At 36.4% G+C, this 22820-nt stretch overlaps 1 protein-coding gene across 1 annotated transcript in view; it reads right to left on the bottom strand.

The window, feature by feature from the left end:
- The window catches only part of LOC117306873 (fibrillin-2-like), a 66588-nt gene that overhangs the window by 1948 nt on the left and 41820 nt on the right, over window positions 1-22820 (bottom strand). Inside the window, exons 6-22 of the mRNA XM_033791434.1 lie at window positions 21157-21294; window positions 17503-17622; window positions 15978-16103; window positions 14563-14685; window positions 13653-13793; window positions 12286-12484; window positions 10512-10759; window positions 9738-9876; window positions 8651-8841; window positions 7837-7903; window positions 7104-7159; window positions 5002-5188; window positions 3678-3865; window positions 3012-3081; window positions 2352-2427; window positions 1735-1837; window positions 131-255 (exon numbers count right to left, since the gene is read on the bottom strand). Coding sequence (XP_033647325.1) covers window positions 131-255; window positions 1735-1837; window positions 2352-2427; window positions 3012-3081; window positions 3678-3865; window positions 5002-5188; window positions 7104-7159; window positions 7837-7903; window positions 8651-8841; window positions 9738-9876; window positions 10512-10759; window positions 12286-12484; window positions 13653-13793; window positions 14563-14685; window positions 15978-16103; window positions 17503-17622; window positions 21157-21294 — 2297 coding nt within the window. The remainder of the gene's footprint in view (window positions 1-130; window positions 256-1734; window positions 1838-2351; window positions 2428-3011; window positions 3082-3677; window positions 3866-5001; window positions 5189-7103; window positions 7160-7836; window positions 7904-8650; window positions 8842-9737; window positions 9877-10511; window positions 10760-12285; window positions 12485-13652; window positions 13794-14562; window positions 14686-15977; window positions 16104-17502; window positions 17623-21156; window positions 21295-22820) is intronic.

Here is a 22820-nt window from a genome sequence, read left to right as displayed (position 1 = left end):
TGTTTCTGATTAGCAGGAGTGTAAGTTCAAGGCCTGATTATGGCAGACTGCAGCCTTTTGGAGACCCCAACACCTTAATAGCCTTCGTGTATTGATTGATTGATTGATTGATTGATTGATTGATACTCACTCTTTCCCAGAGTTGTGTGTTTTGAGCTTTGACATCTAAAATGGCATCCTGCATGGTGTCTAGTGTGGACCGTAACCCATCTATCATCGACTGCATCTCCTCAAAGTTTTCACATGTCGGACAATCTGTCAACGACAACAACAACAACAACATTTACTCAAGGATAATCCTATGATAAGTATTTAAAGCAATTGTACACTTTTTGAACCGAACAAAATATAAAATTTCACAGATTTACAAATAACTTACAGGGTTTACAGAAGGTAACGGTGAAAGACTTCCCTTGAAATATCATTCCATGAAATGCTTTACTTTTTGAGAAAACATTAAAACAATATCAGTTCTCGATATCGAGAATAACGGATTTATTTAAAACACATGTCATGACACAGCGAAACGTGCAGAAACAAGGGTGGGTTTTCCAGTTTTTTCTCCCGACTCCAATAACCGATTGAGCCTAAATTTTCACAGGTTTGTTATTTTATATATAAGTTGTGTACAGAAAGTGTTGGCCTTTGGACAATACTGTTTACCGATGTTGTGTGATTGCTTTAAACAAAGAGTGTACTGACAATTAAAACAGTGTCCAGGAAACACGACCAAGGACGCCCTGCATTGATGTCTATATGCTGACGTTTATTTGTAAACAGATTACTGGTCGATATTTTACTGGTCGATTACAAGTGATCAATTTTAATTGCAATAAATTCAGAGATGAAAAGATACTACTAATAATAATACTAATAACAACAATAAGGAAAATTATTTGAACAAAGTACAAAATTAAAATCTCACATACATTTTATGATTTTCTTTTTTTTTTTACAACAAAAGCGTAAGATGGGTTTCAAGTTATTCTATTCTGGAATAGTACAAACTGACATATTATTACAAATTTGTTTTTTTCAAAGATTTTAAAATAGAGTGTGGCATAACAAAAAAATTATTTGGTTTTAAATTGCACCAATTGTTTGTGAATGACTGTATACTAAGTAGTTTTCCGAGTCCTGTGAAAGAAAAATCCAAAGAAATCTAAAGGCTTATAATAACTTTGGTGGAATTCTAACCTAGGACCTTTGCCATTCTAGAGCACATGTTTTACCACTAGACCACCAAAATTCCCCCTTCCCTCTCCCAGTAGCTAGAGGCAGTTCGACTCCTTTATTTTAGCAGCAGCGTCGCAACAATTTTGTTAACAAAAAAATCTTACATATTTCTAAAATAAAATACAAAATTAAGGTAAAAATTGCTCTTGTCAGGCTGGTTTTGTATGCCCTCTAGTCCTATTTAACTATGGGTAAATTACAACAGTAGTATGACCATGGCCTAATTACCTGCTTAGCAGAAATGAGCAGGTGTTTTGGTTGGTAACCTTATACTGGTAATTTTTTTGTGCCTAGCTACTTTATGAGGAGTTTAAGCACATTAAAGAAACTTGGCCAAGACTGAAAACCCACAATCCTATGAGAACTTGAATCTAAAACACTAGACTACTTGGCCATGGCACAGCAATACTTTCAAACAATTCTCTACCCCATCCCCCCTCCCCACCTCGAAAAATAAATAAAATGACTCGGCTGACAAATTTACAGACAGCTACTTACGTTGGCAGGAATGCCTGTCCAAACCGAGTTTGAAGTTTGCTTCACACGAGCAGTTGTAACCACCATCTAAGTTTGTGCACTCATGATCACACCCACCATTGCCCTGAAAAAAAATACAACAAGTGTGGTTTTTATATTATAAGCAGTAAAAATATATTTTTGCTGGCAGCCAAGGGCTTAATTAGGGAAAAATAAAAAGTTGTCTAATGTAAAATAACCTAAATTTATTTTAGCGGGATTTGTACCAATGACCTACAGAAATTGACTCAACTCCCAAGTAAAGTTTGGCTCAAACTTCCTGCGAATGCGAATGCGAAGCGAGTGTTGACGCCACAAAATTCGCAACAAATATTTGCAGCAGTTCAGCTCTGCTCAACTCATTTGCGAATATCGCTGCAAAAGAATAGTTGTGACAGCAAAATCACGTCAAGTTTGCTACGCATTCGCATTAGCAGGAAGTATGAACGAGGCTGAACAATTCCCTCTGCCACAAAAAATCATTAAAAAGAAAAAAACTTCAGAGGCTGCTTTGGGGAAAACGTCCTTCCAAACCAGTTTATTGTGAGAGGAAACACAGATGGTCGTTTAATACTCTAATTAAACCACTAAATAATCACCTGCTGGCATTCGTCCACGTCATTGCAGAGTTTGTCGTTATCAGGTTGCGTTTCAAAACCCTCTTCGCAAGAACAACTGACGACAGAAGAAAAATCAATGGGTAAATACTCTGGAAGTGATGCATCTTGAGGAAACCTCTTCAAATAATATACCATTTCGAAACCTAATCCATGGAATAAGCTATGTCAGAATTAATGGCTCTGGCTATGCAAACAGCTGTCTACCAGGTCATCATGCATTGAAGTATAGGATGTCCCTCGCAAGTTGTAGCCGCAGCCGCCAATTTTGATACAGCCTAATTTCAAGCCAAATTTTCTTTCCAGTAGTCAATAGTCAGTAGTCTGTTTTACCAAGAAAGGTTTTACTCATAACCAAGAACGGTTTTATTCTATATTTTGAGTAATTACCAATCGTGTCCACTGCCTTTAAAGCAAATTTTAAGAAAAAAAAAATCAAGAGAATAAATCAGCATACTTGCAAGCACAATTTTAAAATCTAACATAGTGTATTTCATGTACTGGATGGTAAAATCGGCCAATGTAGAAGGACAAGTTGTTCATAACCTAACACCAAATAAGGCCCAGAATGTAATTGTGATCAGAAGAGTTGACACAACAGCATCTATTAAAATATAAAAATTAAGACGGAACCAGACTTACTTAAAACCTCCCGGGTAATTAGTGCAGATCTGGCCACAGCCTCCATTGTCCCTCTCACACTCATTTATATCTACATTGAAGACAAAAAAACACACCAGAGTAAAATGGAACTTCAACCTTGAGTTTATTGCAGTATTACAGGTACACATCTATGTTCAGACACCCCTACAAATGTATATTTCTAATCCAAATCTAAACCTATGCCCAAGAGGGGTTATAAATATGAACATAGGCTGGTCTCTAGCCAAACTTTTTATTTCAAATATCAAGTAATAAACCACATGGAAAACTGTATGAAAACAAATTCATAGCAGGCCTGAAAGTTTGTTTTAATCAATATGACGAGGTAAGGCCATTCCCAATTTGCAAAGAGTACTTCAAATGGAAACTTAGGAACGCTTAGTGCCAGACTTACCAGATAAATTTCCATTGTTTTTTTTAAATTCTGAGCATATGCACAATTCTGAGAACAATGGCCATGCCTGGTAAGTCTGCTGCCACCAAGTTTCCCCAAGAGTCTCCCATTAAACCTATGATAATATATTTAGGGCACCCACGTTCAAAGACAAAGAAATGACTTCTGTGGCCTAATACGTGCTCTTTGAGGCCTGCAGAGACCCTGAAAACTTCTTTTCGGATATCCGGATAAAACGAAGGGGCTCCTACCGAGACAGGTGCAATTATCCGATCCCATGTAATAGCCTGAGTCACAGCTACAGGTGTAGCTTCCCTCAAGATTCAGACAGTTCTCCATCTGGTTGCAGCAGGCAAAGCTTGTCTCACACTCGTTGATGTCTCGACAGGACCGGCCGTTACGTTGAAGCTCAAAACCCTCCTCACATTCGCAACGATGGCTGGGTAGGCAACGATGTTAGAGAAATTTTATAATAATAATAATGTATGATTATCAAAATAGGAAGAAGTAACAGTGGGTATCTGACAGCTTTTTGTGATACTCTGTTAAGGTATATGTGTTGTATTTCACTATGTTTTTACAGTAATTATTTAGTGATAATAATTATTTGTTGTTAATGTTAATAGCAACATCATTTCTAGCTTTCAGGTTTTTTTTATATTTTTTTAATTCAGGTGTTTACTGTTTTTTACTATTTTTTATTATTTTTATACTGATTAGGCCTATTAATCACATCCTATTTGGCAGGTGCACCTGTGCACTCTGTGCCAATTTTATTTTGTTTTTTTAAGGGTTTTTAGTCCATTTCTATGGTTTCTATTTTAAATTGTTGTCCTTTCCTCTTATCGTTGTGGTGTTTTGTTGTGGGTGTAGTCTTTTGTTTTCAACAAAAAAATAAATAAATAAATAAATAAAAATGTGGACCACAAAATGTGTTGTAAGTAAAATGAAATGGACACGAATAAAAAGTTGGAAAAACCTCAAACTTTTAAAGGTTGTTTGCCTTAATTTTGTAATATCTATAACATCAGGTCATGATACCAAAACTGTGAGAGCTTAATAAAAACAAAGAAAAAACAAAATAAATAAATGAACATTGAGAAACCAGTATATTTTGAATATTTTAGTCTGAAATACTTTTGAGACAAAATGTATTACACCACCTAACTCACATTTTCTAAAAAATACTGAATAAATCAAGTAGGCCTATTTCTAATTTAAAAATGAAACATAACATTAAATTTCAATTAAAATTCTATAAATATATTTGTCAAAACTCGTAAACAACTTTGAGCAAAATCTTTCAAAAAAAGGTAGGGTTGCATCTAAAAAACCAGGGGGTAAATGCTACCAGCATAGACACAACCACCACTAATCCATTTCATCATGGTGCCCTCCTCTTATCACCCTTGGTTTCTTTTTATTGTATGTTTTATGATTATTTATTGTGATATTTGGAAATAAAATCAATCAATCAATCAATCATTACAAGAAAGCCAAAAATAAAACAAAATAAAACAAAAAATTACACATGACACCAATATAATCACACCCTCCCAGACAATTGCAACTTACCCTCCTTTGTCATTGATGCAGATTTGTGAGCATCTTCCATTGTTGTCGTTGCACTCATTGACATCAGAGCAAGAAACCCCATCAGACATCAGGAAGTACCCGGGTCGACAGTCACAAGTGAAGCTTCCAAGAGAGTTGACGCATAAATCATTGTGGTCACAGAGCTCTTGTGTACATTCATCAATATCTGGAAAGATACAAACAATTTTTTTGAAAGGTTAAATTTATTTTGAAATATTGTGCGATTAAGTTACATTTTGGTTTTCTTTGCAAAATGCTGTAGATCATGTTGTATGGAAAGCTCTTGTGCTTTTGATCAGCAGAGTGTGGGCTTAAACTCTGGTTTGATTTGTGTTCGAGAAGCAGGCATGCCCCATGTAAGACCACGGAGCACAACCAGATATGGAAAGCTTTCGATTTTTATAGAGGGGAGGAAAACCGGAGGGCTCAGAGAAAAACCCTTGGCATAGAAGAGAACCCAGGCACAACTCCATATTCACAAATGGCCTTAGCCAGAAATCAAACCAGGGCCTGATAGGTGAGATGTTAGCACTTTACGCACATAGCAAGCCATGAGACACATTTTCTTAGCTCTTTACAGCTAAAGTCTCAGGGAAAACAGAGGTCATGGATGGTTTACGCACATATCAACTCTTGAGACACATTTTCAATTTGAGCTCTTTACAGCTAGATTCTCAGGAAAAACAAAACAAAGTTCATGGAGGTTACTGAGTGTTTGTTATCAGGGGGATGCTAGACATGTCTCCTCCAGCAAAGTGCCCCCAACAAAGTCGCCCCCACCCCCTAAGCAAAGTCACCCTCTGCAATGTCGCCCTCTGCATATAGTTGCCAGCTAGAAAGTTGCACCCCCAACACAGTAGCCCCAGCTGACTCTTTTTCCTGGCACCCCCATGTGCAATTCAGAGTCAAGTGTAGAGTATAGTCAAGTTAGTTTCTCCTTCAGAAAAGTCAAGTTACTTTATAACATTAACACAAAAACAAGTCAAATTTAATAACTTGATATTTAAGTAGGATTTGAAACTTTGCATGGTGGAAATAAGATATAGAAGAGTTTGCGGTAACACCATGATGGTGTTCCACAAACTCTTCTATATCTTGATGTTTAAGGTCAAATGACATTAAAATTCAAAACAATCTGTTCCTTACTAAATGGTGAACTAGATAGAAAACATTTGATAAGAGAAGTAATGGTATGCCAAAAACAAAACCTTGAATAACATTTCCAGGTTTTAGTTCATTTTGTAGTTGCCCAAGTATATGGAAGGGTGACTTTGCTAAGGATTGACTTTGGTAGGAGGTGACTTTGCAGGAGGGGGGGGGGGGAATTTATAGTGGACAAGATGACTGGTTTGTATCCAGGGGCTCAAAGACAACTTCAGACAACTTCTGAACCTGTCAAGTACATCACTATCACCTTAATTGACGTCAAGGAATAAGTCAAAAGGAAGTATATCCCTCCCCGAATGGTCACACATGCTACCTGTACGTCAGAACATTTTAAAACGTTACTGTGGTGTACCCACAGGGGGGTTATTTGACGTGTCAATTCTCAAAGGAAAACCACACTTATCTGTATCCTTTTTACCTAGAATTGGATGGAGTTTCAGAACCGAGGTACAAATCTTGGTAACATCTTTAAGACTACTTGTTAGCACTGGTGAAGTGTCAATAAGTAACTGGCTCTAACTTCTTGTTTCTTTTGATTTGTATCTGTTTCAGGATGTAAGTTATTCAAGATGTTAAGATATGATTAAAAGTGTATTTAAAAATTATCAATTCTTCAGACATACATGTAGGGCACCCTAAATTTTGTTTTCATGTGTCTCAGTACAGTTTTCAGCTTTTTCCAAAAAGCTGATTTTTTGACAAAGCTGGGTGACTACAAAGCAAAATAACTCTGGGTTAATACTAAATAGTGAAAGTGTATTTTCTCCAGTAACCTGTGAAATGATCACAGGGTGGCAAAATCTCCTGAATTCCAAGGTATGGGTTTGAATTTGCTAGAATTGGATTAGAGGACTAAAAAAACGATGTTTGTAAATTTTGCACAGTTTTACCAGTAAACTTGACTCCTTACTTACCATCACAATGTGTTTCATTTATCATACTGTATCCTGCGTCGCACTCACAATGGAATCTGGAGACAAGAAGACAAGCTTTGCTGAATATTTTGTCAGGTGGACGTACCAAGGTGAGGCAAAATCAGTCTCTTACATTGTTTCCCTTGTGTTTGACTCTCTTTGTTCTATCTTCACAATTTTTGTTAAAATTGTCAATTACATTATTAGTATTATTTTTTATTTTTTATTGGCACAATATTCGCGTTTCTGCCCTGGGAAGAACCAGGCTACCCTAAAAACACATTTATTGTGCTGCCACCGTCTTGGTCCTGTTCCCTGTATCCAGCATTGAATAATAATATTCGCTGTGAACAAAAATGAACCGAACTGCCTCCTAGCCTCAGTTTGATTTGAATGGAAGAAAATCAAGATGGCTGGCACATGTCTCAGATACCAATATCATACAGTTACATGCAGGTAAGGTTTGCAATAACACCTTGGGTAAATCTTTTTCTTTCTTTCTGAAAAGAACCGATGGTTGACAACTACCGGTTCTTTTCAACCAACACTACTCAAAAGAGATTTAAACATGGTTCCACACCTCACCTAACTGTACTCCCACCGTGCATAATTTCAAATCCTACTAAAGTTTTCAAATCCTAGAGTGAAGTGGCCTTCAGGCCTTGTGTGTCTTGCGACTTGCGACTTGCATAAGAATATTTTTTTGAAAGGAGATTTTTCCCTCCATTCTTACCCTCCATCCACGTTAGCACACACCTGTTGACACTCGTGCATTAAGTCGTTCAGGCACTCGTCCACATCTAAAAGCAAACATACAGATCAATAACTTGGTATTGCCTCCATGTAGTATTTAGCAAATCGAAGACACTCTTTTCTCACTCAGTGTTGGGTTTCTTTGACAGCAAACAGCAGATGTTTGATTAAAAAAAACAATCCCATCTTATTAAAAAATAGAGACCAGATGGTAAGTCTCCAATACTCTTGAGCGCTACAAAGGAATGACAAACATGAGGAAGTTTAAAAGAATTTATTTGTTTACAACTTGTGCCCCCCTTTAGTTACACCACTGAAAAGACAATAAGTAACAGAGACAGGATTATGTGAATAAAAATGACCACTCTTTACCCATGGATGAGTGAAATTTTACAACAAATATCATATATGGAGATGAGAATGAATGAACATAAATAATTCCTGAAACGATGGATAAAAGTTCACTCTTAACATATGAAGATAAAGCCAATAGAATAGCAACATGATAAATTGTAGGTGTTAATTGATAGACTCTTCATCATTTCAAATAAAGTGCAGGTCTGGTTGTAACAATGGCCAAGTCTTTTCATCTCTGTGATTGCAAGTTAATTTGCCTCTTTTAGAAAACAGTGAAAATCCAGATAAATCACAAGCCTGCATGATATAGACATCTGTCATAAAGATAAAAAGTATTTGTTTCTAGTTGTGACCTGTAACTTATTTTAAAGTCTTGTCACTTGGCTGCAAATGTAACTTTTATTGCATAAACCGTTTCAAATCAAATAAATCTTTACCTATGCAATTGTTCCAATCGTGTGTCATGTAGCCCTGCGGACACAGACACGTGTAGTTGCCCTCGACATTGTGACAAACAGCGCCCTCTTCTGTGTCACAGTGGTGTGCTTTCGGACCCAAAACAGTGCATTCGTCGATATCTGCGCAATAATCCACATCAGGTTCCTCTTGGAAGTATCCCTCAAAACATCTAGGTTACAGAAAATAAAATAATTATCAAAAATTCTCACCTTAGATTTCTCTTGATCACCGTCTCTTTTAAAGGAATGTTACAGAATTGGTAAGAAACAAAAATCGTGAAGATCACAGATTTACATAAAACTTACACGGTCTAATGATGATGATAAGAGAAAACATCCCTTCAAATATTTATGTCTGAAATGTCATATTTGATGAGAAATATATAATATAATTTCGCGCTTTGGAGTTTATCGCTCAGTGAGCGTTTTATTCATTTTTGTTTTGGCATCGATGCAATGCAAAATTTGTAATCAGTTTTTCATTATTTTCTCCAGACCCAGATTGCTGATCGATCTCAAACTTCTACAGGTTTGTCAATTTATGTTTACATAAAGCGCTCATACACTGCCAGTAACTGTTTTGTTAGCAAAAGCCAAAACTGTAATGTTCCTTTAATAATAATGCTGGGTTCTTATATAGCACTTTACCACACTGCTAGGGGTGTATCAAAGAGCTCGCTATTTGGTTTTCAACAGGATAAGAAGAGAGCAAGACTACAATGTCAAAATTCTTACATTCTTTATTTGGTATGTCATGTCAGGCTGCATATAAATGCAGCACAAGAATTCCACTGTAGGCTGACAAAAATATAGAGATTTTTCAATCTTTACCAATGTTTCTTGACAAATCTCATAGACTAAGAAAATCCAAACTCTCAACAAGGCCACTTGGGCTATTTTAGTGTACATATTCTTTACGTCTTAATTCTTGAATCTGCCAAACACAAGCAAAATGTTGTGTGGTAATGGCGCTTCGGCCTTTAAAATTGGGTGACTTCAAGTTGACTTCAACTGGGAAGGCAATTTGGTGAAGTCTTCAAGGCAATTTGATGAAGTCTTATCTTACCCACATTCCCATGAGCCGAGAGTGTTGTAGCATCGTTGGATACATCCACCGTTCTCATGGACACATTCATCAATGTCTTCACATCTTATCATGTTGTCTTTAAGGTAGAACCCTTCGTCACATGTACACTCAAAAGAACCTGTTGGAAGACATTTCATAAGACTATATCTGAATTGGTGGCTAAGGCTACGATTGTTGCTATAGATTGTTGTTGTGGGTGCATGATGATGTTGCAACCCAGCCTAAGCTGTAGCTGTAGTCAACAATTCCTACAATGCCTTATAAAGAGAAATTTCACATGTAAACTGGAAGAATATGATACATAGGAAAGCCATTTCATAAAAAGCAGATAATCATGCTCTTTATAAAAACATCTCAGAGTTTTTTTTCTAGCTTTTGGAAACTTTTTACCAACCAAAGGTACCTATGGTATAAAAAAAAAAGGAAAAAAAAGTTAGCTTTCAAGAAAGAGAAAAATTTGTATCAGAGGAAAGACATTAAATAGAGAGAAATTCTATGTAAAGGAAAATATTTCATACATATAAAAAAAAAAAAAACTTTTATATGAAATGAATCAGTTATATTGTTTATTATGAAATTAATTTAGTATGGTACATGTAAATACAAACACTTTCTCATAGAAAAACAAAAGACAATTTAATCATTCAAAGTTAAAAATTAAAAATCACACGGCATGTTACTGCTTTTATTAGGTCTTTATAAACTTTCTGAACCCAGATTACTTTGGATAAAGATTTAAGGAAGAATATTTACCATCTGTGTTGGTGCACGAATGTTCACACGGTCCCCTGCTATCAGATGCGCATTCATCAATATCTACACACACCTGATTGGTCAAATCTGTTCCCTGGTAACCTATACGACATCTGCACTCATGGCTACCAGGTAAGTTAACGCAAACATGCTGGCAGTCTCCATTTACTTCCAAGCACTCGTTGATGTCAAGGCAACCGGTACTGTTGTCATTTTTGAAAAACCCGTGCCTGCATTCACATTCAAACCTAGAGGAAAAGAAATAAGTTTTTGTTGTAAAGCAAATTGAACTCTAAGGAAAGCAAACTTAACGACACTGGACACTATTGGTACATGTCAAAGACCAGCCTAATTCTCACTTGGTGTATCTCAACATATGCATAAAATAACAAACCTGTGAAAATTTGAACTCGATTGGTCGTCGAAGTTGCGAGATAATAATGGAAGAAAAAACACCCTTGTCCTACAAAGTTGTATGCATTCAGATACTTGATACTCAAAATCTAATTCTGAGGTCTCGAAATCAAATTCAAATATTTTGGTGAAAAATTACTTCTTTCTTGAAAACTACGTTCCTTCAGAGGTAGCCCTTTCTCACAATGTTTTATACTAGCAACAGCTCTCCATTGATCGCACAAGTAAGTTTTTTATGCAAAAAGTGTCGGGTGCCTTTAATCATTCTTACTTAAGGGAGAGAAGAAAATAAGGGAGGTTCAGTTTTAGCTGTGGGAGGTGAATTATTCCAGGGTGAACCAGCACTCATCAGGGCTGAATTTTGTGGTTCATGCTTACTGGGGATTTCTGTGCTTACAGTTCATAGACATTGTGCTTTCAGGGTGCTTTCAAGCACAGAATTTCCCAGTAAGCAATTGTTCCCATGTAGGAACTGAAAACCCAATCCACACTGCATAGTGCCCTTGTTAATCACAAGCAATTGCCTCTTCATGCACCTGACTACGCTAATTAAGAGTGTGAGGTGTAGTTCTGGTGTCCCAAATCTACAGTAAACATTCTTGCAAGTGAGTGTGCATGGTGTACTTCTGGTGCACTTCATCATTGTTGAACATTTTCTGGTGCCATGCTGGTGTTCCTCAAAGTGTATTGACTGTGTGTGGTGTACTTCTGGTGCTATTGCATATTCAGTGATTGTGTGGTGCAGAATTGGTGTACATCAGAGAGGTACCAAACCTGCACCAGATGATGTGGTGTACACCACAGTTCAGTAAAGGGAAATCTATAACTCATGCCTTATTGGGGAATGGGTATAAATGCAATGAGTAACTAGACTATGTACAAAAAAGAAAGACCGCTCTAAAAACACACTTATTTAAATCCATCAAGTCTACCCAGGTCAAAATTCCAGTTGAACCTAGTTAAACTGGGTTTAACTGGAACTAGTTGAAAACCAGTTGATAAACTAGTTAAACACAGTTAAAATGAAAATGGACAGAAACCAACTGAATTTCAACCTAGTTGAACACAGTTAAACCTAGTCTAAACCAGTTGGTTAATACGGAAAATGGACGAGTTTGGTCACTATCCAGTTGAACCAGTTGACCCCAGTTAACTAGGTTCAACTGGAATTTTGACCTGAGTATTCAGTTTCTTAATTGTAATTTTTTGTTATCTTACACTTCCTGTTCAGCGCTTAGAAACCTTGTATTAAGCGCTATATAAATGCATGTTATTATTATTATTAAATAGTGCATCTCAAGCAGTAATTAGTAAGCTCTCTGAAATATACATTTATTACTGTCGCATTAATATATTTTACCTGCCGTCAAAGTTGGTACACGTATGGCAGTCCGCAGGTTGTGGGTTACATTCATCAACATCCTTACAAATCATAACATCTGGAAGATTAGAGTGGTCTGGGAAGAAACCCTGGTAGCATTCACAGCGGAATCCCCCAGGAAAGTTGATGCATTTATGGTCGCACTGGTTTCTCAGCTCCGTGGAACATTCATCAATGTCTGGTCAAGAAAAAAACATGCAGTAAACTTAAGTCAAATATCAAGCAATAAACCGTAAGGGAAAGTGACTGGGTAAATTTTGACATAATTTTGTGAAACAAAGAAAACTTACTACAGCCTGTGACCTTCAGCTTAACGTGTTAGGACTTTAGCAACTGAGCCATTTTAGTCATATGTTGGTGATCTCCATATTTTGTCAATATCTTTATTCAAGGTACTAGTTAGACGCCGTTCAAGCCCCTGACTGGCACCCTTAAAATAAGGAGATAGCCAACATAGAGCTAGAAAGCTCAGTTGGTAGAGTGCTAGTGTCGCATGCAATTATGTCCTCTATGCAATACTATCAGGAGGACATTATTGCATATGCAATAATGTCCGCCAGACATTTTTGCATATGGAACCGTGTCCGCTTGGACGCTGCTGCATAATGCAATAGTGTCCGCCCGGACACATTTGCATATGCAGTTGTGTCCGCCCCCATGCAAAACTGCCTTGCAGTAAATTAAATGCCCTTGGTCGACGGAACACATACGCCATTTTTTTACAAGCTAAGTGCATGTCGAGTCATAAATGACATAGGGAAATGTTTGGCCGTTAAAAATTAAATACATGAATATTCACGCTGAAATTACGTAGGTTCCGTGGATGCACGCTCGCTTACCCGCGCACAGTCATGTTCATGTCCACCGGACACGATTGCATATGCAAAAGTGTCCGGAGCGGACAGTATTGCATGGCGGACACAATTGCATCTGACAACGGCACGTTCCTGGAGGTCACAAATTCAAATCCGCTCTAGTAATCTTTTTGTGTACAACCCTAAATTAAATTAAATTCATTACACTTATTCATTAAAAAACTGCAAAAGAAACCAGTATTATGAAGAAAAAATGAATCTCACAAAAAAAAAAAAAAAAAAAAAGACAGTCCAAGAAAAGAAAAGTGAAACAAACGATATTTAGAAGGACCAAATTTAATTATACATAAAATGCCAAACACAGGAACTTATTGACAAAAGCAATAATCATTGACTAAAGTCAACAATAGTTTTTGCGCAACTTTGGCCCAAAATAAACAGTAAAGGCTTGTCAGAAATGCTGATTGGTCAACTTGATGCAAGTTAAGGTTTGCCAATTACCAATCAGCATTGGGTGAATTAACCACGCACCTTTGCACACACGACCATTAGGGCTGAGTTCAAATCCTTCATCACAATCACAGTAGTAGCTTCCTGGTGTATTGATACAACGCTGGTTACAGTGATTGCTCGTGATGCCATGTCCACCACGTTGTTGACACTCATCAATATCTGAGAAGAAAACAAATGAAACTCACAGTTAGTAAAGAAATAGTTTGAGAAAGACTTTGCTAAAGATAAAAAACATCCGGCCATTAATCTTATAACTCGGGCCGCGGCATTACTGAAGAACCCTCAGAAATCAGTGAAACGATTCATGCATGACCCTCAGAAATCAGTGAAACGATTCATGCAGGACCCTCAGAAATCAGTGAAACGATTCATGCAGGACCCTCAGAAATCAGTGAACTGATTCATGCCGGACCCTCAGAAATCAGTGAAACGATTCATGCATGAATCAAATATTTTTAGGGTGAAATATATCCAAACCATACTTTAAAGCGAATCCTTTCTCAAAATAAAAACTAGTCAACAGCGGTTGTGCTTCTCACCAAGTCAATTGTTATGGTCACTAATTTGTGGAGTATTTATTACTCAATGGCCATACCTTTGAAAGCACAAGTCACCCCCTTTCACCCTTCCTGAATCTTTGTAGGAAAACATTTGTTGCCTTAAAAAAACTCCACAGACAACAAGAAATGTAACCAAAACTGTTTTGGTTCACATACATTTAGTCCGGACCAAATTGAGTGAATTTTACCCTAACATAAAACTTGTGAAAGTTGGCTTTTAACTTAATCATACATGTGTACAAGGGTTCACCCCCCATGCAAGGCAAATGTATCAGGTTAGTAAAAGTGGATTTGATGTGTTAGATTTCTGTAAATCAACGCATTTTGAAAAATTTACTGGTACGTCAAAGAATGTAATTCGTTCTCACCTGTGCAGTTAAATCCATCTTCAGATAACAGGAAACCCAGGTGACAGGAGCAATAGCGACCGTTGAATTTCTCATGACAGATATGATTACAGCCACCGTTATTCTCTCGACAATTGGCCTTGACTGTGGGGGAAAGGACAGACGTTGAAGGGGTGTTACTTTAAGTGGATGGAACGTAGACGATCTTTAAAGGCAGAAGTATTCTTTGGGGTTTTGAAATCTTTCAATCAGTTTAAAGGCACTAGATACTACTTGTAATTACTCGTTTCTATACATTTATATAAGATTAAAACGATTTGAAGATTCCAAAAACCTGAGGTATACCTTTGGCCAGTGAAAAAAAAAAACTAACCTTTGAAAGTTCAATTTCACAATGTGATAGCATTATTTAGATATTGCTGAAAACCTTAAAAATAATCTGTAAATGTAAAACACAATCTAAGAAACATTTCATACATGGAATGTTTCTAAGATTTACATTTTTCTTAATCCTTTTATCTAAAACCACATTCTTTATAGGGAAAGCATTTCTCAAAATGGTATACATTATGAACAGCCGCAGTGCTTCTTAACAAAATATGTTTTTTATGTCCATTTTTTTTTTTTTTTAGTATATAATCCTTTAATCCTTTTTAAAGTTACGAGGAAAGGCTTTTTCTATTTTTTTTTATTCAAAAGATGTTGTGACAAGTTGATGAGAAGGACACTTCAAGGTGTGGGCTACAGATCAACTATTTTTCCAGGGGCCGATGCCATCTGTACTTGGATTTAAACTGCGTATCAACCAACAGAGGCCAGGGCCCAATTTCATAGAGCTGCTTAAGCACAAAATTTTGGTTAAGCAAAAAATTCATTGCTTAGTAAAATCAGATTACCGGCCAAGACTCCACTCAAAAGTTATGCTAAGTAAACAACAGCTAAATACTAGTCATAAGCAATGTTTATGGCATGACATTTTGGCCAGTAACATGTGTAAAATAAGCGAGCTATTTTTGTGCTTAAGAAAATTTGTTGCTTAAGCAGCTCTATGAAATTGGCCCCTGGCTGGTAGAGCAGAAAGCACTACCTCCCCAACTTTACAAAGCAACCATAGTTAAGTGTCTTGCTTAAGGACACAAGTTGAACCTGGACTAGAACCCACACTCTGCTGATCAGAAACACTAGAGCTTGAAACTGTGCTCTTCTCACAGGTTGTACAAAAGCATTCTGCTTAAACCTTACACCTCAAAATGTGCTGATTACTAGTGAATCACTGTGCATTTCAACAAATTATATGCATTATTGTAATGAATAACAACATTGAAATAGTTGTCACTGAATTAATGAACTGCTAGGCCTGACAACCCACAAAAATATATAAAAAAATGAATAAATAAAAATAAATAAAATAAAATCAAAAAAATCTGTTGACTTACTTCCACAGGTATGTCCATCCAGAAGGAGTTCAGATCCAGGTGTAGAGCATTCACAAGTATAAGAGCCGATGATATTACGACATACTTCCTGGCAACCTCCATTACCAGACTGGCACTCGTCAATATCTGAGAACAAAAAGAAAATTCTTACATTATTAATCACTACAGATCAAATTAAATATTCACTACTAAGATTTTTTAGGTTTTTAAAGGAGCTGTTTTCTTGCAAATATCATTTGGTCCAAAAGGTTCTAACTTTTGACCACCGCCTAAAAATCTAGCTATAAAAATAGCTGTGCAACTTTGTCATTGCATTAAGAGGGAATTTTTGACAGCATTCCAGTTTTCTATGACACTTCTTTGTTAAACAAAGAAAGGGAAAAATTGCTGAAAAATTGCTCAACTGAGAAAATCATTCAAAAAATTCTACACATCAAGTTTGATGGGAAAACATCCCCAAACCCCAAAGCAAATAAACACGCTCTTTCTAACTAAGAGTGTATTGGATGTAAACATTGAGCACCATGTTTCCTACCACATACCACATTATTTTATAAAGCATCAAGTTGGATCCTGATAGTCTATAGACCTTTACCTTTATGTCTTGGTCATGTTCCTTGTATCCAATAACAATAATGAATGCTTATAATCAATTTGCAATAAAAAAAACCAGACTATTTTGTTCTTCCAGCCTCGGTTTGGTAACATTGATATAAATGGGTGAAATTCAAGATGGCTGCACCATGATATTGGTCTATACACTGCCTCAAATTTCCTATGCCACTTTAAAGATTTGAGAACCAATTTTAACTATAAATTTTCCTGTTTAAAAATTACAATTAAGGATTGGCCTCATGACATTTTAACCTCAACTTCTTGGCACGGAAAGATTTGATGTTTTTATTTAACTCTTAGTATGGCCTTTTGCCAATGTCCCGGTCAGTTACCTCCAAAAAGGAAAGAATGTCTTTTAGATCTTGGCTTTGCTTCACTTTCCCTTGCATATGCAGTTGGTAACTGTCCAAAAAATTAATGAACTTTAATATATCCTCAATTCTTCAAGGGACACTGAACTCAAAAAACACCCAAACACCTAAGAAAGGCAAAAAACACAGCGAAACCATTAAACTATTTTGTACTCTGAATCATCGCTGGAGGAGTTTAACTGACCAAGTACCAACCATCTTACAGGTAAAAAAAGGATGCATTTTTACCAAAACTTTGGTGATCTAGAGATGCAATACAAGAGCTTGCCTAAACCCTGTGATATGTGACATACATTGTAGCAACACGTGACTTAGTCAGAGGAATTCAAATTGAGCATTTACTTTTGACAAAACATGGTGTTTTTCGGAGACTATAGCACCAGACAGGTTAGAATGGGAAAAGCTTGTGTCCCCCTGCTGTGTAGCCGACTCATGATGATGATTGTACCAGATACCATTCAAATCTAACTTGCATTATGGGAAGTACCTTCTGACCAAGTACCAACCATCTTACAGGTAGTAAAAGGACGCATTCTTACCGATGCAAGCCCAAGCATTAGGTGCAAGACGGTAACCTCTCTGACAATCGCACCGGTAACTGCCCTCTAGATTCACACAGATCTGTGCACAGCGATCCTCAGCACTACACTCATCTCTGTCTGTTTTCAAAAAGTGACAAAAAATAAGTTTATAAAATACACTAATTTTCTGATGTTAGCGTAACTTTGTATGTATAGATTTGTTTAAAGGTAGGGTCATAGATTGGGTTTTGTCGTCGTAATTTATAGGCAAAGTTATAAAGTAAGATACAATAAAAGTCAAATGTGAAAGGTTCAGTTAAGTGAAGTGACAGCAGATACCAACCGCATCTCTGGCCGCATGAATAATTTTTCAAATATTTGGGGGTGAATTTAGAATTTGGGTTGTTCCTTACATATTTATCATTAAAACAGACATCAAGTAAGGCAGAAATTATTTCCACAAAAAAATGTCTCATACAAACAAAACAGTACCGCGTGGAAAGAACACTTTTATCACAAACATTGAAGCATTCATCTTTATTCAAACACCCACATGCTTCTTGGATAATAAAAGGGCTCTCGGGTTCAAGATGGAAGTTCATTTCAACAGGGCGTGGTTAGACACTTCCTCGTCAAATGTAAATGTTGCGTTTGATCGCCTTCTGGCGTCTGTCACATTTAGCCGTAACCTTCACATTTGGGTCAGGAAGCTGACACAGGGTGGATGGTATGCTGAGAATTGCCGAACGTCTGAACATTATTAAAGATAAAGGTACAGCCCTGGGAGAAGTATTTCAAAAGAAAAAGATGCCCCTCTGTTTGAATCAATCAAGATTGAACAATCAAAGATGACCCAACAGTCTTTTATTATGATGAAGCCATCTTAGTCTGAACCCTTTTTGATACTTTGAGAATTGAAACTATAAGTGTCATTGTGTGTCCCGGGAATCTGAAACTATTTATGTTCCCACTGTTTTCAAACATTGAGTTTTGGACTAGCACGAGATCATAACTAACAGTTTTACTTATTTCTCAAAAGCAACTGCATTTCAAACAAACATATTTTAATGGAAGTTTTTTCACCTCTGAAATCTTTGTACTACAAATGTAGGCATTAAGAGCTTGTTTTTCCTCCCCACGAAACTTATTTACAAGCCCGCCCTCAATGTCAACGCGATTCTACAATGTACTGGGCATCAATTCATTCCGACTTGAATTTGATTTGAATTTGATTGTAGCATCTCTAATGGCTATTGATTCCATAAGACTTCCAGTTGATTCTTTTGGTAGTATCGTCATTATGGGCTATCATCGTGTAAACGCGCCCTCTGCTGATGGAATATTTTGTAAAAGTGCAAAAGTGCATGTGAAACAAATGCAGATGGTAATGTCTTGGAACCGAGACTACCATGCACGTTGTAAGTCTGTAAACATATATTATACATTTTCACTTTTACCAATGCTGTGCATGCCCTTTAAAGGATTTGGGTACTTTTTCTAACACAAAACACAATGTCCAAAATGTACATTACACTCACACAGTTTGAAGATAATGATAGTAGAAAGCTTCCCTTAAAATATTAGTTGCTGAGGTGCTGTAGTTTTTGAGAAACGAGTAAAACAATGTCATGAAAATACGTTTTTACAAGCTAAAATAATTTTGGTCTCATGATCAGTGAGACGAAAATTATTTTCATGACATTGTTTTACTCATTTCTCAAAAACTACAGCACCTCAGCAGGTAATATTTTCAGGGAAGCTTTCTACTATCATTATCTTCAAACAGTGTAAGTTTAGTGTAAATCTGTAGACATTGTGTTTTTTGTCCAACAAAAAGTACATACACCCTTTAAGGAGAACTCATGGGCATAATTCACCAATTTCCCCAACACCTTTTAAAGTGGCAGGAAAACCGATAAACACCTTCAATTTACTATACCCCTGATGATTAACTGAAAGCCTGTGCCAGAGGCATGTATGTTGAATGACTGTGAAGTTATATACTTAAGTTGCTTGTAGTTGCATATTAATACTCTTAAAAGAGACTACCGAGGGAATGAATACCACCATAATTCAAACTAGTTATTTTCTTCTGTTGATATGAAAGGACTGACAATAAATTTCAAAAGAGATAAGAACAAGTATTATGAAAAAGTGAAAAGTAAAAAAAACGGGAATGTATGCATATCTGCTATGCTGTTTACTTTTTTCTCAACAAGCAAATTCCAGGGATCATGCACTGCTCTAGAGAGAAAAACTATCTTTTAATCACAAAGTGTTATTTAGCTAACAGGATGGGTGAGTGGACATTTAAAAAAAAATTGTTGGTAGGGGGGGGGGGTAGGGGGGTTAATTGTTGAACATCATTAATGTATCAAAGGTTCTAAACGTGTAATACAAGACACTATCAAAACCTCAGAACATTCTTGGGTTTTTTGCCAATAAAAGCACTTCTTAATAGAATCAATCTGTCCCTGGAATAAAATAAATGATTCAGAAAAACTACCGGAAAAAACAATTACAATATGAGCCACAAAAAATTAAACCTTCATAATATGACCAAGGAAACAGCTGTACCTAGCTGTGACTGAAAAACAAGTGCATTTTACTTTCTTGAAAGGCAGTGGACACTATTGGTAATTACTCAAAATAATTTTTGGTATAAAACCTAACTTGGTAACGAGCATTGGAGAGCTGTTGATAGTATAGAGCAGTGTGAGAAAGGCACCCTCTAAAGTAACTTTGTTTTGGAAAAAGAAGCAATTTTCAACGACATTTGATTTGGAGATCTTAGAATTAGATTTTGAGGTCCCGAAATCAAGCATCTGAAAGCAAACAACTTCGTGTGACAAGGGTGTTTTTTTCTTCCATTATTATCTCGCAACTTTGACGACCAATTGAGTTCAAATTTTCACAAGTTTGTTATTTTATGCATAAATATGTTGATAAACACCAAGAAAAAAGACTGGTCTTTGACAATTACCAATAGTGTCCAGTGTCTTTAAAGACCTCTTACTTCTTGTGTTTTGGTAGATCAGGGTGGTTGATCCTATTGGTAGACTTTGTTTAGTTCTTCAAAAGTGTAGGTAGAAACTGATATTCCTCTTAAATGTCCAATGTAAATAACTTGCATTGAATTTAACAAACAGATCAACAAAAACACAATAGACCAAACTATTAAGTCCCTTCATTCAGTGACCCAAAATGCCCGCCAAAAAGTTTGACAAAGTCTAGGATGAATTGCCTTTACTCTATGTGGGCAACTTTGATAAGACGTAGTTGTGGTTGGCAGGGCTAAACGGAATCAGTCTATTCCTAGGACCAATTTAATAGAGCTGCTTAAGCAGTAAGCACATCCCAAATGAAACTAAGCATAACAAAAGTTATGCTTACCAGAATAAGGTTACCGGCCAAAATAAAATGCCACATGCACCATCTTTGACTGGTCTCCTGCATTGAGCACAAATTTTGGTTTAAGCAATATACACTGATGTGTGTTAGAACCGATACTCAGTACACCAACTTTTTAATAAAGAAGTTTATAAATTTATTTGTTCATAAATGTGGAAGTACCGAGAATACAGTGCTAACACACATTGGTATATGGGTAAGACCAAAATGAATATTAAACATCTATTTAAGCACAAAGTTGTTAAGCAAAATTGTCTTTACCTATGCAGTTCAGTTTGTTCTTGCTCATTTTGAAGCCTGTTCGACATCGGCAGGTTGGCTTGCCATTTCTTATCTCACATAGTTGATCGCATCCGCCATTGTCGACCTGGCACGGGTTGCTTGGTGCATTATCTGGATCTGATGAAGAAGTCATGAATCCAATACAAATAAAAACAAGATATGTTTGGTATTTATGGAAGAAAAAAACCTTAAATTATTCTTTAAAAGTAGATGTTAGTGTTTTTGGAAGAATTAAGAAACAGTTTTGTTGTGAGAGTTTAGATTGATGTCTCAAGTTTTGTTAGATTTCAGGCAATAATTAGCTTTAAATAATTACCTTTCTCATAACTACGACAGTATGCCAACCAACATGCTTTCTATTACATCAAATTCACAACTCCACCAAATATTCCTCCCACGTGCCCCACTAACATGCATTTATATTTAGAAGAACAGGTGCTCTAAAAAAGCAACAATTGTTGGCATCAATTCTTCGCTTTTTGACCACTTCCCCTGTCAAAGATTCAGGGTTAGGGTGTAACCTTCTGCTTGTACATGTACGTCATTCAAAAATTGGCCATGTTCCCTGGTAATCTTTTCGTTGTAATACAACACACCACATCCTCTCTCCGACACATTTTTAGAAAGAGTTCATATAAATTTGTCCTTGTATGTATGACGGTGGCATTTACCTCACCCACAAAAAAAGGACATTTACAGTTTAGAAATCTGAAAAAAAAGAAAAACTAACAAAACAGAGAAAACAGACTTTGGAATTGTTACTTATCAAAATGTAACTGCTTTGCTGAAGGTTGTTTACAAATTGATAAAGATCTATGTAATGTTTGTTTAGCAATGATAAGGTGACACAACAATTTGGTTTGATCTGTTATTCAAACTGTTGTAATGTGAAAGTCTTGAATATCAGGTTCCATTAAAGCATGTCATTTTGTTTTTGTTACACGCGCACGACTTGCACAGTCTGTTGAAGAAGCTAGAATATGTCCTCTAACGATAACGAGAGACCAACAAACTTCAAAAACAATGTTATACCGTACACATCATTTTGCATACAAAGGTACAATTACTCTTTGTGTTCATAAGCCACCGTTTCTTTTCTTCATTTCCATTGTGCTACCACAAGACTTCTCTGGATGACTAACCCCATTCAGGACAACACAAATTCATTTGAGATATCTCTATAGCAATACCACAAAAAAAAACTCTTGGACCATAAACATCATTTTGCAGAAAATGAATGCACAAATTACACTTTGCGTTCATAAACCACTGTTTCTATTCTTCGACGAGCGAAAATCTTGCATTTCCATTGTGCTACCACAGACTTCCCTGGATGACCAACTCACTTCAGAACAACACAAATTCATTAGAGAAGTTTCCATAGCGTTACTACAAAAAAAACTTTTAAAATATATTTTTGCATATATTGATTGTGCAAATTTCTTTTTTTCAACAACAGCTAAAAATCCTGCAATTCAACATTTCCATTGTGCTACTACATACTTCCCTCGATGACTAATTCATGTCAGAACAACACAAATTCATTGGAGAAGTTTCCATATTGATACCCAAAAAACCTTATACCATAAACACAATTTTGCAGACAATGATTTTTCAAATCACACTTTGTGCTCGGAAAACCG

Source organism: Asterias rubens, chromosome 2 (assembly GCF_902459465.1).
Source record: "Asterias rubens chromosome 2, eAstRub1.3, whole genome shotgun sequence".
Taxonomy (NCBI): Eukaryota; Metazoa; Echinodermata; class Asteroidea; order Forcipulatida; family Asteriidae; genus Asterias; species Asterias rubens.
The sequence above is the reverse complement of the archived record's forward strand: the minus strand, read 5'-3'. Positions and strand labels throughout refer to the sequence as shown.